This window comes from Monodelphis domestica, assembly GCF_027887165.1.
Source record: "Monodelphis domestica isolate mMonDom1 chromosome Y unlocalized genomic scaffold, mMonDom1.pri SUPER_Y_unloc_1, whole genome shotgun sequence".
Classification (NCBI taxonomy): Eukaryota; Metazoa; Chordata; class Mammalia; order Didelphimorphia; family Didelphidae; genus Monodelphis; species Monodelphis domestica.
Genome location: NW_026605000.1, coordinates 90,341 through 107,914, shown reverse-complemented (window position 1 = coordinate 107,914; position 17,574 = coordinate 90,341). Strand labels below are relative to the sequence as shown.

The 17,574-nt window shown below is 35.0% G+C and overlaps 1 protein-coding gene across 6 annotated transcripts in view; it reads right to left on the bottom strand.

Annotated features, from left to right (window-relative positions):
- Positions 1 to 1,262: 1,262 nt before the first annotated feature.
- LOC130456241 (host cell factor 1-like) overlaps positions 1,263 to 17,574 on the bottom strand; it is a 33,260-nt gene continuing 16,948 nt past the window's right edge. For 2 of the 6 annotated variants that reach the window (XM_056809928.1, XM_056809932.1), the window contains 15 exons: positions 16,981 to 17,085; positions 15,606 to 15,825; positions 15,035 to 15,177; positions 14,558 to 14,696; positions 13,651 to 13,871; positions 11,388 to 12,939; positions 10,882 to 11,042; positions 9,470 to 9,992; positions 8,623 to 8,940; positions 7,535 to 7,650; positions 7,286 to 7,426; positions 6,368 to 6,553; positions 4,846 to 5,143; positions 3,905 to 3,968; positions 1,264 to 3,697 (listed from right to left, as the gene is read on the bottom strand). In XM_056809928.1, coding sequence (XP_056665906.1) covers positions 3,658 to 3,697; positions 3,905 to 3,968; positions 4,846 to 5,143; positions 6,368 to 6,553; positions 7,286 to 7,426; positions 7,535 to 7,650; positions 8,623 to 8,940; positions 9,470 to 9,992; positions 10,882 to 11,042; positions 11,388 to 12,939; positions 13,651 to 13,871; positions 14,558 to 14,696; positions 15,035 to 15,177; positions 15,606 to 15,825; positions 16,981 to 17,085 — 4,227 coding nt within the window. In that variant the 3' untranslated portion in view covers positions 1,264 to 3,657. Of the gene's footprint in view, positions 3,698 to 3,900; positions 3,969 to 4,845; positions 5,144 to 6,367; positions 6,554 to 7,285; positions 7,427 to 7,534; positions 7,651 to 8,622; positions 8,941 to 9,469; positions 9,993 to 10,881; positions 11,043 to 11,387; positions 12,940 to 13,650; positions 13,872 to 14,557; positions 14,697 to 15,034; positions 15,178 to 15,605; positions 15,826 to 16,980; positions 17,086 to 17,574 lie in introns of those variants that run through there. The other 4 variants (XM_056809930.1, XM_056809933.1, XM_056809929.1 and 1 more) reach the window with 4 other exon arrangements.

The window sequence follows — 17,574 nt, the reverse complement described above, 5'->3', positions numbered from 1 at the left end:
TGTTTGTTTTTCCATATTGCTTATAACATAACCCTAACCCTAAATACGTTAGCCCAGAGGCATGTCAGTTATTTTCATTTCTATAATCAAGTGATTTGGAGTACTTTTAAATGTAACTTGATAGTTTATTAGTTCTTCTGAAAACTATAGTTCATATCCTTTGAAAATCAATTGGGAAATTGCCTATTTTTTATACATGACTTATTTTCCCTTATGTTTTTAAGAAATTAGGTTTTTATCAGAGAAACAGGATGTAAAATTTCCCAATGTAATAAAAATGACTAATTTTAGCTCCTAAGATCCTATCTTAATTGGTCATAAATTCTTTGTTGGATTCTTAACAGGAATGTCAGGAATCTAGATTTACTGTTGACGGTGAATTACTCTTAATTTGTATATTTGATCCTGTTACTGGTTTCTATTTGCCTATTCAAAAGCCTCAAAATTTAATTATTTCCATATCTTCATAAAGTGCTAGATAATGATGTTTAAAAATGGAAAGGGCTATTTTTTATTAGGGTTTTCCCTAAATGACATGATTTATAGAAAAGGTTTTTTTTCATTTTGAAAATGAGCTGGTGGTGGAATGATTAGTATTTTTGCCTATACTTTTGCTTTTTAAAATTTTAACCTCTGGTTTCCTTTTGGAAAATGCTGGTATTACTCAAGAAGTTATCTTGAAACCCATTATTAACAGCAATAACTGAATCTGATTAACTTCTAGGAGCATTTTTAGACTGGTTTCTAAAAATAACTCCCATAGCCATTTGTTCAATTATTTTTTAGGTATATACAACTTTTCAATACCCTATTTGAGGTTTTCTTGGCAAAGATGGTGGAATGGTTTGTCATTGTCTTCTCCAACCCATTTTACAGATGAAGAAACTGAGGAAATCAGGATTACATGAACTGCCCATATTCATGTAGCTACTGTATCTGATGTCAGATTTAAATTCACAAAAATAAATACTTCTGATTTGAGGTCCTGTCTCCCATGTAATTTAGGTTTTAAAATATACAAAGTTGAAAATGGGTTAGCTCTGTCTGAAAAAGGATATTGTTAAGTGTATGGTCCTTTAAGGGATACTGTGGAAATAATACCTAAATTATTATCTTTAAAACTTTAATTAGTAACAATTAATTTAGATTCCCTTTATCTATATAAATGTACTGAGATGGCTTTAACACAGACCTACAATGATAGAAAAACCAGGTATATTATATTGCTCAAGATTTCTTTCAGATAAGAGTAACAAATAAGTTTGAGGCAAATATGAAGCTGGAATATTTATTACTTCTTTAAATCACATATATAATTTGAGTCAAAACACACCTTCAGATTTCCCAAAAGCATACTATAGTCAATGTCTAGGAGATAGTTCGAAGGTATTATGTTTGGATAGTGCAAAGAAAAATAAGTTTCCCTATAAAGGTCTTTTTGAGGGTGATTATAATTATTCTAAACTAGAAGTTGGGAAAGGAAGAGTAAAAGACACTAAAAGTTATTTCAAAACAAAATCTTTAATTGTTCAAAATAGCACAAAACCAACATACAATGCTAATATTGATTTAGTAAAGGATCTTTCTTCTACATTGTAAAGTATGCTTTTTGTCTAAAAAAAGGAAGTTAAAAAGGGTAAGGACGGGGAGCAAGAAAGGGAAAACCAAAAGAAAAATGTGTATCGGGCTAATAGAAACACAAGACTAAACAGTAAAATATTTCACATTGAAATAACTATTATACAAAAGACTCTAAATCTCAGTGGGGCTTGTGAAGGAAGAATGATGGTGGGGCTGAGTACTGTAAAAGCGCGCAGGAAAGGAACAACCATTCCTTTCCAATTTAATAGAAATAAAGACAAAATTCTATGTTAAGCTTCCAAACATTATATTTGGGGAATGGAATCTGTACATTATTAACAATTTTAACAAGGAGATATAAAAGACGTTTTTCTCACAACCTCACCTTTTTTATATTATTTAGTCCTACTCAGTGACTTAAGATGAGAAAGAAACAATATGAATTTGTTGAATTTTCTATTTTAAGATGCATTCCTTATTACAACCTGCGCTGTTTTCCCCTTAAGCTGATTGAGATACTCATTAAATTCAATATTTTTCAACTCAACACCAACTCTATCTAGATCCTACTAAAAAAACACACACAAACTCATCCTAGATAAGAGTTGGCAAAGTTTCCCCCTTTAATTTGTTCATGTAATGTTTCCTCAAGATTTAGCTTTCTTCTGTTGTTTTCTTCTCCATATATTATTTCATATATCTATACCTGATCATTATGGATTGGGGCCACATGGAAAGGAATAACTACCTAAACGCATTTCGTCTCTCATTTTGTAATAATACAAAAGGAGTTTATGCTTTAAATTCTTTTGTGGTGCTTAACTCAGAAAAGATAAAGCAAGAGAGCAAAATTAAAAAAACACCCCCCCCCCCAATCCAATAATATATCAGTAGCCCACCCTGCTGCCCTCCCAAAACACTTTCTTGATGATGTCAGTGAATCTTTTGCAGGCAGTTCTCAAAGTGGATACAATAGAAGCTACTTTTCTCATTCTAGTTCCCAAGTACCCACCGGCTTTCCTCCTTCAATGCTCCTACTAAAATAACACATATAAACTCATCCTCGATAGTTAGAAAAAAAAATTTTTAAAAAAAAATAAATAAATAAATACCTCACATAAAGAGTGTAATAAAAATGTAACATCCTTCTATCTACTTCAACTTTTTACTATTAGAACAGCTCTTCCTATGACCTCATAAAGGGTTTTAACTAGTGGGCCTTCCACCTTTATTGATGAAAATCTGCCCATGACCCAAAACACCCTCAAGCTGTGATATCAGCACAGAAAGTAATATTCATATAGCAATGGAGATATATGATTTTGGGGAAAGACAGAGATAATCTTAAACTTTCTGCAGACTTGCTAATGAGTAGGGGATAAAGTTAAATAAATGTAAAAAATCTAAACAAATATACAAGGATAAAAAAAAGTGGGACCTGACTCAACAGTGAATAATGATAAGAAAATTCACTTTTGATACTTGTTATATATATTAAAGGATGAAACATTTTTCTTAGGAATAAATAAAATAGGGATGAACATAACTCCATTTTGCTGTCAGCAAGAACAAGTAATTCTTTGTCTTTTTAAAAAGGAAGTGTTTATATATCCTCTCTTTGAATGAAGAGCAAGAAGAATTATCTTCCCATGAAACAGTTGAACTTAACACAGGCCAGAAGAATTAACTGGAGTAATAACTAAATGACCTTTCCCCATCACCACATCACCTTTATCCTCAAAGTCTAATCCTTTCCAGACTTAAAATAATCTGATTTAGCAGCTAAAATAATTTGAAAAATCATAGAAATTAGGAAAGCTATAATATAGCAGTGTTAAATTATATTTATCCATTTTCTGAATCTTAACCTCAACGATAACATGTTCTTTCTTCAAAATAACTTGTGTTCTGTGACTTGCCCCAACAGCCCCCAACAAAAATGACAAGATAAAAATGACCAGCAGCTCACACAATACATAGTTGAGGGGTGGCAAGTGGTGCCTCTGAAGTATTGTTGAGGATCAAGGTTAGAGTGGATCTTCCTGCATAATAAGGGACTAGGTAATCAGCCTTCCTTTATTGACCATCAGCCTTGGATTTCTTTGGCGGTGATTTCCTTAGTAGGGAGTGGGAAGAAGAATTAGTGTAGGAATGTGACAATTATGTTTGCATTTCAAGGGCAATATGTCTATGATCATCTCTAGACAATGCAAAGGGTATCACAATTCAAAAAGAACACTTGACCTTTCTCCCTCCTCCCATAAATAGTTTTGCTCTGGCTTTCCCTATCCCCATGAATTTCAATTGAAGGGTCTCTGCTTACATTTCAGGAGATGATAAGAGTCGCTTGTTGGCACGCTTCATATTAGAGCCATCTTTACCAGATTCTATAATAAAAGTTGGTAAGATGAAAAAGATCAATGATTGTAGGAATCAATGCACTAAAAGAGGGAAGAAAAACCTGAACCCTAAAGCTCAAAGATGGAATGAGACAAGTAATAATAACTATCAGATTCAAACATTACTTATGTACCTAAATACATTAATATTAATGGAGTAGTAGATAGAGCTGTGACCTAAATTGAAATCTGGTCCCTGTGTAACTCTTGGCAAATCACTCAAATGTGTTTGCCTGTTTTTCTCATCTGTCAAATGGAGAAGGAAATAAGGAAATGGCAAACCACTTCAAGCATCTTTGCCAATAAAACCCCAAATGAGATCACAAAGAGTCTGACATGACTTAACTCAACTACATAAACCTGATTTAATTTTCTGATCATAATTCTCTGCATGAACCAGGAAGTTTCTAAATCTAGATTTCAATCTGATCTCTGACCTAAATACCGAAGGAATATTTAGAGTGAGGGGTTATAACAAAAAGTAAGAATTAAAAAAAGATAAAAGAAAGAAAACCTGTTTTTTTTTTAAATCTTCCCACAGCTCCCTAATTGTTGTGCAAAAGACTACTTATAGGAACAAAACAAAAAAAAGTTGAACAAAGGAAAAATTGTTATTCAATTTAGAATAATGAAGACCTATCCTTAAAATGTAATCTAAGAAAAAGTATTCATTTTTAGCTGAGAAAGCGATTCCCCAAAATTAAATGACTAAGGTGGGACAGAACTAATGTGTGAACTTGGTCATCCTGATTATAAAGTTCTAGTACATAACTGCTTCTTTCACGTGAGAAATACAACTTAGGAAGGAGATTCCTCCTTCCTAACACATATCCAAAAGTTTCAAAGACATGTGAATTGTACTCACCTTGTAGCCATCTGACTTGTGTGGCAGGACCATAGCCCTTCTCATTTCGGGCAGCAATTCGGAAGATGATAGCAGGCTTAGTGGTATAGTCAATGTGAGCACTAGAAAGACTAGAAGATTGCACTAAACAGGAAGGATTTGGCCCACAGTAGACACGCATGAAAGCTAGCTGAGCTGGGACTAAATTCTTTGGTTCATTTAACTGAGAACTTTGTATGGCAAGGTATACAGAATATTCAATAATTTTGCCTGAAGTCACTGAAGGTGGTTCCCAGGTAAGATGGGCACCATCTGGGTTCTATAGAGAATGGAAATAGAGAGAAAAGGAAGTCAGAAAATTTCAGATGCAAATTTAGAAAATTCCAAATTCTAGAGTAGTCACCTTCCACCTATATGCATGAAATGATAAAGACTCATTGGATTATAATTTGAAGTTGTTTTAGAAGAAATTCTATCCTAATTCTTACTTACAATTTAGAAGGCAATCTGGAACTATGCCCAAAGGGCTTTAAAAGACTACCCTTTGATCCAACCATACCACTACTAGGTTTATACCCCAAGGAGATAATAAGGAAAAAGACTTATACAAAAATATTTATAGTCATGCTCTTTGTGGTGATAAAAAATTGGAAAATGAGGGGATGCCCTTTAATTGGGATGGAACTATTATGCTAAAAGGAATAATAAATTGGAAGAATTCCATGTGAACTGAAATGACCTATAGGAATTGATGCAGAGTGAAAGGAGCAGAACCAGAACGTTGTACAAAGAGATGGAAACATTGTGGCACTAACGAAATGTAACTGACTTCTCTGCTATGCAATGCAATGATCCAGGATAATTCAGATTGATTTTTGAGAAAGAATGCTAACCACATCCAGAGAAAGAACTATGGGAGCAGAAACACAGAAGAAAAACATATTGCTTGATCACATGGTTTGATGGGGATGATTGGGGATGTAGACTCTAAATGATACCCTAGTGCAAATGTCAATAATATGGAAATAGGTCTTAATCAATGAAACATGTAAAACCCAGTGGAATAGCTTGTTGGCTATTGGAGGGGGGTGAGAGGAGGGAGGGAAAAAACATGAATCATGTAACCATGGTAAAATATTTTAAATTAATTAAAAAAACCCATAAAATTGAGGAAAATGGATATTCAGCAGGCAGAATTGAGACAAACTTGCCATCTGATTTCGATCATACCATATTCTTCCTTATAAAGAAATATGTATTTCTGCTTTACTAACCCTAAATTCCTTCCATGTTAATCCTTAAACCCATTTCTCAACTGAATATTTATTGATAAATCAGATTGATCATCCTATTTCTGCTACCCACAATAACAGTGATATTAAACTATTAGCTTCTTCCTGTATGTATTATGTACAGGCTCCAATAGCAGGAACTGATAAATCTATCTCTCATGATCTCCTTAACTATATATATTTTTATATCAATTTATAAATTGACAAATTACTAAGAAAGGAAAAGAGTAATTCTCTGAGAAAATACTCACTTTGCTGATTTTAATGGCACAGGGGGCCCCAGGAAAACCAGGAAGACATGTCTTAAAGGCTGAAATCTCACTGAAGGGTCCCTGGCCACAGGCATTGACCCCTGCTACTCGAAACTTATAGGCTGTTCCTGGTTGCAGTTCCTGTTTTTTAAACTGGCTATAGTCAGAGACATTACTGGAATCATACTAGAAGATGAAAAATAAAAAAAGAGAACTTTTAAACCTCATCTATTAGATGACAAAGATTACAAACCATTTTAAGATTTAAAATTTCTTCCTAGCAAGTTAGAACATAAGGAAGCTATTTTAGAAATTTTGAATGGGTGCACTTGCCAGGCTCATTAGTCATTGAAAATCTGTCCCTTCCTGGCTTTAAGACTTCAGTATTAACTCTAAATAAAATTCATAATTTCTTGACTACCACTTTCCCATCACATCTCCACATAATTCCAAGGTAGAAAGGTGATTGGCAGAGTCCTTATTCCTACCATCATTTAGAAGTTTATTATTCCTTCAAAAACTAAACTTTAAGAACATTCCCATCATTATATTTAGCCTTTCAAGTTCCTTCAAATTGTCCTGTATCTGTATCTCTCTTAATTTTAAACTATATAGTTCAATAACTACAAGTTACCATTAATGTTTCCTAGCACATTATGATTGATCTGAGAACAAATATTTCATCAAGTTCAGAAACTGTTTTGTCCCAGGCTAAAGAAATAAAAAAGAATTCATATTTCTAGTTATTTTCTCAAAAATCCCCTGTATCCCAGACAAATAATTAAATTCCTTTGCCAATCAATAAATCAGCTGTGAAATAAAATGCATATTTTAATCTGGCCTACCCTTCTTACATAGTGGTTCCGATCTGTCTTTCTACTGCTACTTAAAGTTCACAAGTTATCCTGGAAGACTTACATCCATTAATGAAGCATCATCACGTGGCAAGAAATAATGAGTCACTATCATGCTGGTGCCTTTGATGACACCTACATCAAACCACTGGTTTTCCTTTTTCACTGGTACTTTGATAGATGGGGATGATGGTAAGTCAGTTTTCTAGAAGAAAAAGTATACTTAATATAGCAATTGTTCTACATATAGGCTCCCCACCTTTTAGATCCCAAAGGGGTTACAATACCACCAACTCTATAATTTCTAACTCACCGAAACTGACTCAATACCATTGGCTACTTCAGTCAAGGTAGTTGCAGCCTGCAATTTGGCTGGGCTGGCTACAACTGTAGGTGAAAGGGTCACAAATGTATTGGATGCTGGCAGACCTAGTAAAAGATATCAAAGGGAAGTTCTAATAGAATATTTAGTTACTGCTTTATCTACCATAACTTATTCTTAATAAAATATTCCCTTTTTTACCGTACAGCTCATTAACTTTTGTAATGAACAAAGATCTTAGAAATCAGTTAGTCAGGGCAAACATGTGACTCAATGGATAGAAAGTCAGGGCTAAAGATAGTAGGTCTTGGATTAAAATCTAACCTTTGAAACTTCCAGGCTGTGATCCTAGGTAAGTGACCTAGCCCTACCTACCTAACCTGTAACTGCTCTTCTGTCCTAGAACTGATCCAGAAGGCACAATCAACAATAACTTACCCAAAATTACATAGATGGGAATGAAGCAACATTATTTCTCATTCTTGCTTCTTGTTCTTTGTGACACTTATTTTTCAAGGACAAAACAATTTTATCTTCTGGTTCCCTGGTTAATTGTCTAGTCTACAAAATCTGACAACAGACATGGGACTATTCCAGGAGAATGTGTCCTTATAGAGAACAAATAAAATGTGAAATCAGGCCAAGAATTTTTGATTCCAAATCTTTCCATTTGACCATTATTGATTCAGTAATAGTAAAACTGATTAAGGAAACTAAATGGTATGCATTAATATTAAGCCTAACTAATGAATCTTTTGTATCCTAAGATTAATTCAGTGTTATTGGAATTTATTAACTGGTAATAACAAGTTTTCCATGAATGAGAAACTTCATTTCTGCCTTAAGGAATTCTTTATCAAGATACAGCACAAATCCTACCACTATAAGCAATCTGTACTAATTCCAAATACTAAGTGCCATTCCTCCCCAATTACCTTGTATTCAAATAATTCATATATGCTCTTTGCATACAAATAGGAAAGGATTTATTTTTTGAACTTTTATCCCCAACAACACAATTACTGGCATAAAATTTATACTTTATAAATGATTGCTGGATGTAGAAGAAAAATGCTTACTTCCTGTACCTGCAGAAGGCATAAGAGTTACTGTGCTGGTAATAACACTGGCTGTATCGCTAAGGCTACTATTCTCAGTGGCTGGATCATTGAGACTATCTGCAGGAGCCAGGGCCTCTGAAGAGATAGGCTGCTGTTGTGTTTGGGTCTGGGTCTCCTGTAACTGATGTTGCTGTTGAACCAAGACAGCAAGCTCTTGCTGGGTCAACACAATGGGAATGGCAGAAGACTGACCCTCTTGGGCTTCAGTTGGTAGGTGACCTTGTTCTGCCTGTGCCATTCCTGGGTCCAATGTGTCCATATGTTCCCTTGAAGTACCTATCCGGGGACAAAAAGAAATGTTAGTACAATCTTTAAGATCAATTCACAGCTGGCAAGATTCAACAGGCCTAAAATACTTAGTGCTAGGTTATCATTTATTCCAATGCCTTTTAATGCATTTTAAATGTAGATAGGTGCCTTTATTGCTAAATATAATTAATACAGTCCCAATGATTATGAGCCAATTAAATCAGGCTATAGTCCTTGACAGACCTGAAAAGTTTCCTAAATGAATTCTCACATGTGCTGTGGCATGTCTCTTATCAATGCAAAAGGGACTCCATGGCTGTCACAGAATGACAAATGGCTTTGGCATGTTTGTCTTAATGGAAATTCATGAAAATTTGCCAAGTTCTCTATTACTATGAGAATATCTCTTATATCTGAAAATGTAATTTTAATGATCTTTAAATATATTTTGTATGCTTACTCCTAAAACCAAACAACATGATTAAATATAAATATCTTTATTATTTCACTCTTTACTTAAAACATTCTGGATTATCAAAATTCTACCTGCACTTACCCATCACAGCTTGTTGGGCAGCCTGTAGCACAGCTTGTATGGCCAAAGTCTGGGCTTCTTCAGTGGCTGCTGCATGGGCTGCAGCCTCTGCTGCTGCAGTGACTGCAAGCTCTTCTGGGGAGAGTCCTGAAACCATTAGTGTTGAGGTGCCCACTTGTCCCTCAGCCATTAATTGATGAGGCAGAGAAAACTGATCCACTTCAGTCAAATCAGTTGAATTGTTAGAGTCCTGATATGGCAGAGATTTTTTTGTGTTAATTGTATTCACAGCAATCTGGCTCTCAGAAGGCTGGGGCTGTTCCTCCAAGGGTGACACTGAGCTCTCAGTGGAATGGAGAAGCTGTGGTAATAGTAGTGATTTGGAGTTTTGCTCTTGCTTAGTAGTTTTTGCTTCATCTGTGTCTAAGGCATGTATAGCAGAAAGAGAGGCCTCTGTGCTAGGCACAGTTCCTGAAATTGCATCTGGGTCAGGAATTTTGTTAGTCTTCTCCTCTGGAGGTGTTTCCATCATTAATGAGATATTCTAGAAGAGAAGAAATGTTTACATCAGAGATATGGTGGCAACAATGATTTTGTCTAATGTTATTCAAATGATTAATTAGTTTTTGCCTTTTAAGTAACTTTTTTTAAGTGAAAAACCCAATTATTCCCTTTTAAAAATATTACTTTTTCAAACATTTAAAATACCTAGCAAATACCTCTCAAGTTTCTTTATCTCCATATTACACATTCAGTTCCGTTAATTCTCAAGACCTCAAGTCTTTCAAGAACTTAGTGTTTTTTCTAAAAACTTAAACATGTTCTAGATATGGAATGAATCAAGGGGCAAAAGAGGAAAATAATTTTTCTACTATTTCCCTATTATTCCCCCTAAATAATAATCCCTATTTGGATTCCCTAAAAATCCAAGGGCACTTTCAAACTGCTGAAAGAATTTTTGAGATATTTTTGGATTTAATTAGCTATCCCTAAAATATGCTAAACTGTATAATCTGATTTAACCCTAACCCTAAATATATATAATAATCATATAAATCTTGTACATTTATCCAAATCATTGATTTAAAAAAATAGCAAAGGGGAATAGATGTTTTTGTCCAATTAACTTTTAACCCTAGCATATACATTACTTAACTAAAATATAAAAGAAAAGGCAAATGATAGAGATTTTAAAAACAAGGGAAATTTTAAAAAATGATTTAAGTGAAATTATCTGAAAATCTTAAAGGATTATATAAATGTTAAAGAACTCAAAATTATTAATTATAAACAAAGCATGGTAGGGCCAACAACTTCATATTGTTGAATTCTATAGTTAGAAAAAAAATTATTCCTACAAAACCCAAACCAAAGCCGTATATAGGAAACAAAATAATTATCCAACTCCATTTAGAGTTAGAATTTGTTCTCACTGGAACCGCAGGGCTGGGGACCAATGTAGACTGAGTCACAGTGGTCATTGCCCGAGACTGGGTAGGGAAGGCTGTTGTCACACTACTGGAGCTGGTAGTAATCACAGAAGTTTCTTGTGTGATTCCTAATTGTTCTTGTCCATTTGCAGCAGGTGGAGGAGCTATGAAAGAAGGGAAGAAAGTGACTGTTAGGATTAAAAGAAGCTGAAGAATACCCTATATTTGCAAGATTTCTAAAAACTTAAAAGGCTGTTGAGGGAAAAGAGAAAAATCTAGCATACTGCATTTGGGGAGAATATGATTTAATAGAACATTATATTAATACTTAGAAAACTTTAGTTTTTCATTATCTTCAAATGTTTTTTGTCATTGAACTTTTAACTTTAAAAATGTTTTAAGTATATGATGATGGCTATCCAAGTACTTAAAACTTGTACAAATTCCTTCGCTGTTCCTATTATTTTTTACTCATCAAATCACTTTATGAAGTAAAAATAATTACTCACCTTCATTGGAACCCATGTTTGAAGTGACAGTAGTGGCTGTATGTGTGGTTCCTGTCTCATGGGTTTCACATGGGGGATTAGAACAGAATTTCTGTCCAGGTGATGGGATTCCTGAGGGGTGTGTGCTCCTGGGAATAGTTGTGGCTGTTAGTGGCAGTACCACCAAATCTGAAACTTGCTCCAAGGTTTGGTTGAGAGAAGTGGAACCACAGGGAGGATCTTGGCTCTCAATGATCGCCTCTGTGGTGCTAAGAATTGCTTCCTGAACATTATTAGGATGACTAATAACCACAGAGGAGGTTGCAACAGTGGCTGTATTTTTGCTTGTTTTATGGATTTCACCTGATGGCTGGTAGTATACTTGTTGAATATTGTCCAATGTTGAAGCAGTGTCAGTCTCAGAAGTCTCACAAAAAGGATCAGAACACAGGAGAGGTATAGCAGCCACAGGACACTGTATTTCTGTGGCTTTCATAGTTACAGTAGTGTTGTTCAAATCATCTTTATGTACTGGGCACTCTTGCTTAGTGGTTATCTGTATTTCAGTGGGTTCTGGGGCATCTATTTTCAACTGTCCAATGGTAGGAACATTGGTTTTGTGAATGTGATATGACTCAGAATGCCAACTGGTTGACTTTTCTGGCTTCAAACCTATTATACTCTCTATCAAAGATGGGCTTGTTTGCTCAGCTTTAATACTTTGTGTAGTTAGTTCCTTAGTATCAATATCAGTACTGACCTCTTTGAAAGAGAACTTTTGGCAATCCTGAATGGTGGTTGCTGTGGATTTCATAGTCAGGGCAATGTTGGATGAATTACTCTGATTGGCTTGGCAAGAAGCCTTTGTGATAGACCAAGATCCTTTGAGTTCTCCACTCATGCTAGGTTGACCTATGTAGATGTCTTTTTCATGCTGAGGGCTACTAGGTGTTGGATGCCTGGCATCCATACTAGATGTGGCTATAGTGGCTGTACTAGTGGTTCCTGTTTCATGAGTCTCACATGGGGGATTGGAGCAGACATTTTGTTCACTAATACTAGACATCGCTGTATTGGTGTTATCTGTTTCATGGGTCTCATACGGAGAACTTAAGCACAAAATTTGTCCTATGCCCGTACTTAAAGGGTTTGTTATATTGGCACTGATCACTGTGGAAGTGTTGGTAATGCCTGCCTCAGAGGTCTCACAAGGTTGGTCGGAGCAGACCTGCATCATACTACCATTCTGTTGTCCAACTGTTGAAATGTCCTGACTGTCACAGATGAATTGGACACGTGTGGTCTGTGAAAAGCTCCCAAGGTTGGCTACCACACTTGTGGTAGCTGTGTTGGTGGTACCTGTCTCATGCATTTCACATGGTGGGTTAGAACACACCAAAGTCACAGTACCAGGCTGCATGTCACCCTGGCCTGAGTCAGCAATTGTAACTGTGGTAGTTGGTTGCTCTGCAGTAGGTGAGGCCAAGATGGAGACTGGGAGATCATGCACTGGCTGGGCTTCCACACCACTTGGTGTTGTAATCAGTGTCACCTGAGTGGGCTGAGAGATGGGCTAGTGAGGAAAATGAATATGGAAGCAAAAAAATTAAGTTATTTCCTTTCTACACATCTATATAACAAATATCTTCCTTTTATTTGAATATCCATTTTTATCTGGACTAGGTGAAGTGATTTTTTTTGTTTCTACAATTACATATATATGTATTAGACTTAAAATTCTATGCAATAGGAAGCAGTGCTAATCCAGTTATTCAGTTTATATTTAGATTAATTCTAAATTTAATATTTTGATGTTTAATGAAATAAAGAGAATTAGATATTTTGTGTCACTCAATTAGAATATTTACTCCCCCCGCCCCCCAAATGTTATTTCCCCTCTTTTGAATGGATACATTAATTAAGATTTTTTAATATATGCTGTTAAAATATTCTCCTTTGTGTTAGAACCCTTTGGATATTTTAAGTATATCTAGGCCTCCTTGGGATAACTTGCAAAAACAATATTAAAAGATATTAAAATGTTTATTTACAGTCAAATTCATATTATATGAGTCAAAACTAAAAAAAGATATTCACAGTGTTTCCTTCATAATGGTCCTAACAAACAATATTAAATTAATCATGAATGTAAATCCCTTTTATATAGCCTTGTTAGAATGTCAAAATGGGGGTGTAAAATTGTTATTATTTTCCTTCCTTCCAATTTTAAATTGAGGAAACAAGCATGATAAAATGGTGATGACAACAAAGTTATAGCCCCTACCTGCATGGTAATGGTGGGAGTGGTAAGAGCCCCAGCTGCTGTTATTGTAGTCTGTGCTGATGAAACAGTAATGGCTGTAGGATTAATCACTTGACTTGAAAGTGTAGCGATGGTGCCCAAAGTAGTAATAGGAGTAGCCAGGGAAGCACTAACATTATGTCCACTGGTTCCAGCAAGGCTGGTAGACACAGTGCCTGTTACAGTCCCTAATGTTGTAACTCCTAGAGGAAAAAAATATAACAGAAAAATGAAGATGGCCTTTGAATGCAGTTCTATAGTATTACTAGTTCTACAGGTAAATCTTGCTCTCTGAAGAGCGGATATCAACTCTATATAGATCTATTTTAAAAGATACTTTACTGAATAAATCTATGATATATAATCAAAAGAGTAATTATAGGGGCTTAGTACTAAAATCACATGTACTAAGATTAATATGTGTCTATGAATGAATGAAAACAACAAACATATGTTCAATGTCAAAGAAACTAGCCTCAAAGCTAAGTAACAAACTTTTAAATTATTTCTTAAAATGAAAAACATTTTAAGATTATCACCAGGGCAAACTTGTGAAGTGTTGCAGATTCACTGCTAAACTTGTGTTTAAGATTTCAACAAAAAGGGAACATCTAAGTAGCTCAGTGGATTGAGAGCAAGGTGTGGAAACAGGAGATACCAGGTTTAAATCTGATCTCAGAAATTTCCTAGCTATGTGACTATAGGAAAGTCACGTAACCCCCATTGCCTGGTCTTACTGCTTGCCTGCTTTGGAACCAAAACACAATATTCATTCTAAAAAGGAAGTATTAAAAAAAAAAATTTTTTTTATGTTAAGAAGACTCAGCACAAGAATTCCACTACAAAAATTTCCCTTCTATGAATCTAGCTTTATCTTCTGATTACATACCAGTGGTGCCCTTGACTACCAATGTGGTGACTGTTGGCTTAACTGCTGACACTGTGACAGGAGTAACAAGTCGTACTCCACTCATGGGCACTGTGCGGAGTATGGTACCTGGCTGTCCTGGGGCTCCCTTGAGCACAACCTGTAACACCAAAACCAAAAATTTCTAATCTTCTCAGAAAGAACAGGTGCTGATTAAAAACAATAATTTGTAAAAGTTATTTATTTCTGTAGTATTTTTTAAGATTTCAAAAAAAAACTATTAAGTTCTGAGGCAGATTCACTTAATCCATTTACCAAGCCCTTAATACTCTTCTGTCCTGGAAGTGATATTTAGTATTACTTCTAAGATTGAAGGGCTTAAAAAAAAGTAGTAAATTTTAGCATAATCACATAATTGGTAAACCTCATAATAGAATCCAAATTCAAATAACACACAGAATAAGTATAAATAAAGTTAGGGCCTTGAGTTTGCATCACCTGAGTCACTCCTTGCTGTCCATGACCAGTAGTAATTTTAGGGACAGCGGTAATGATTTTGCCAGGTGTTCCAGTGCCAGAGGTCATGACTTTTGTGGTGATAATAGTGATGGGAGACTTGATTCCAGGGCTGCTCGTTACACCTGGAAGGGTGAAAAACAGAGAAATAAGCAACTCTGTTATCAGAACTTCCTATTTGTAAAGGCAGCTATCCTCTTACAATATCAATAATTTAAGCTCTCCTATTACATATCCTGCTAAGTAATCAATTTCTTAACCCGGAAGAAAAAGGAATAATTTAACAAAAATAGTCTCCAATCTGTAGAAATTTATAATCAATTTGTCAAGCCATAATTCTAAAGGCGAATTATAGGTGCTACCACTTGTCCCTGAGTTTAAAAGTAAAAAGAGGGGGGGAGGTAATAATAAATCAATTCTGTTTCAATTTACTCTCTCAGAGACTATTTAACAGCCTCCATGGCTTTTATCATTCAACGTGGACTTCAGTCCACTGAGGATCACCTAACATATGCTATCTCTATGCATACAACCCCTGCTTAATATTTCCTACCTGTTGCTCCAGGCTGGGTAATAATGGCTGACATGGGAATAGTTTTGATGATGGTTGTGGTGCCAGGTTTTGTGGTACTAGGGGAAACACTGCTAATGCCTAGGATAGTTGGTTTGGTTCCTGTCCCACTGGCCTGGGTGGTTGTGATGATGGTAGTGGGTTTGCCATCTGCTGAAGTTACTAGCTTCAGTATGGTTCCTGCTGGCAAGGGTCCTTTGGTCTAAGGGGAAAAAAAGCAGAGTCAGATAAACACCAGAAGGAGTACTGGAATTTGCTTCAGCCTTTCAATTATTTGGTCTGACCAGTTATGAAAGAATCAAGGAGATAAAAAAAAGAATTATTTGATGCCCATGTAGAAAAATCTCATTTCTTAATTTAATAAAGGTGTGGGATACAATTTTTTAGCCATATTTTACCCATTGATGATATCAAGTTTTAAATTAACTGAATAAAATACTGGAGGAAAGGCTCAAGTTCTTTTAAATTAAACTCATTTTGAACTAAAGCAAAGTAGACAGAACAAAAGAATAATTTATATAGTAACATCATTATAAATCAACAAAAATCCAACCATTCTGGAAAGCAACTATTTCCAAAGTTATTATCTGTGCATCCTCTTAAACCTAGGGATATATCACTACATTACTTTAGGGTGTATACCCAAAGAGGACAAAAGAAAGAAGAAAAGAACCAATAATGTACAAAATTACTCATGGCAGCTCTTCTTATGATAAATAATATGGAATGGCTAAATAAATTATTGTCTATGAATGTGATAGAATGCTACTGTAATTTAAAAATTTATGTCTCAATCATAAACATCATTATGTGCCTGGCACTGTGCTAAGTGTTAGTGATACAAAAAGATGCAAAAGACAGTCCTGCTCCCAAAAGCTTACAATCTAACAGGAGAGAAAGAGATGGTTTCACACATAAATACCTGGGAAGATCTGTATGAACTGATACAAAATAAAGTTAGCAGAACGAGGAGAACAAATTATGTGATAACAATATTACAAAGATAAACAACCATTCCAAAAGAAAGGGTACCTACCAAAGATATGCTACCTACCTTCCTCTTTAAGGACATGGATACTGTATGAATTGTTTTATATGACTATATTTACTTTTTTTTTAAAAGCCTTACCTTCTGTCTTAAAACAGATAACAAACTACCAACTCAAAAGCAGACTTGCCTAGGGTCATATGGCTAAGAAGTGTTGGAGGTCAAATTTGAACCCAGGCAGTACTAATTCCAGTCTTGATGATTTATCCATTGCTGTCAAGATATGCAAATACTATTTTGGAAAATAAAGCAAATAAAGGCATAATAGTTAAAGAGATTATTATCTCTCTTACAGGTTCTATGGTTTACCTGGATGATCTGTGTCACAGGACTAGTAGAAGCCTGGCCTGTTACTGCTGAAGTCTGTACTGGTTTGGTCTGTACAACTGACATAACTTTGCCAAGATTAGAAATCTAAAAAGAAAAAAAAAGGGAAGAATAACTTTAATTAGAAGACAAACCAAGATAACAAATATAAATTTAGACAGATAGTTGTTCTAGGAGTATCTAGTCTAACTTCTCAGAAATAGCTATAACTTAGGTATTGCAAATATAATAATCCTCATTTTAAGGATAAAGAAACTGAGGCTCATTTGCAAAGTTGTGTGATTTGCTTATTATTTAAAAGGTCCTAATTGAAAAATCAGCACCCTTTTCAAATTACCATGATAATGACAGTTAATCTTATAAAGGGGAAATAATAATGGATTTAGAGTCAGGACATGGCTAAAATTCCTGATTTCTACTACTTATTATTATATGTTAACCCTATCACCACTCATTTTAACCTTTTTGGCCTCAGTTTCCTCATTTGTAAAATGAACAGTGTAGATCAGATAGTCTCTAAGTTTCTAAAGACTGAATCTGAGACCACTGTAACCTAATACTAATCCAGAAAATATA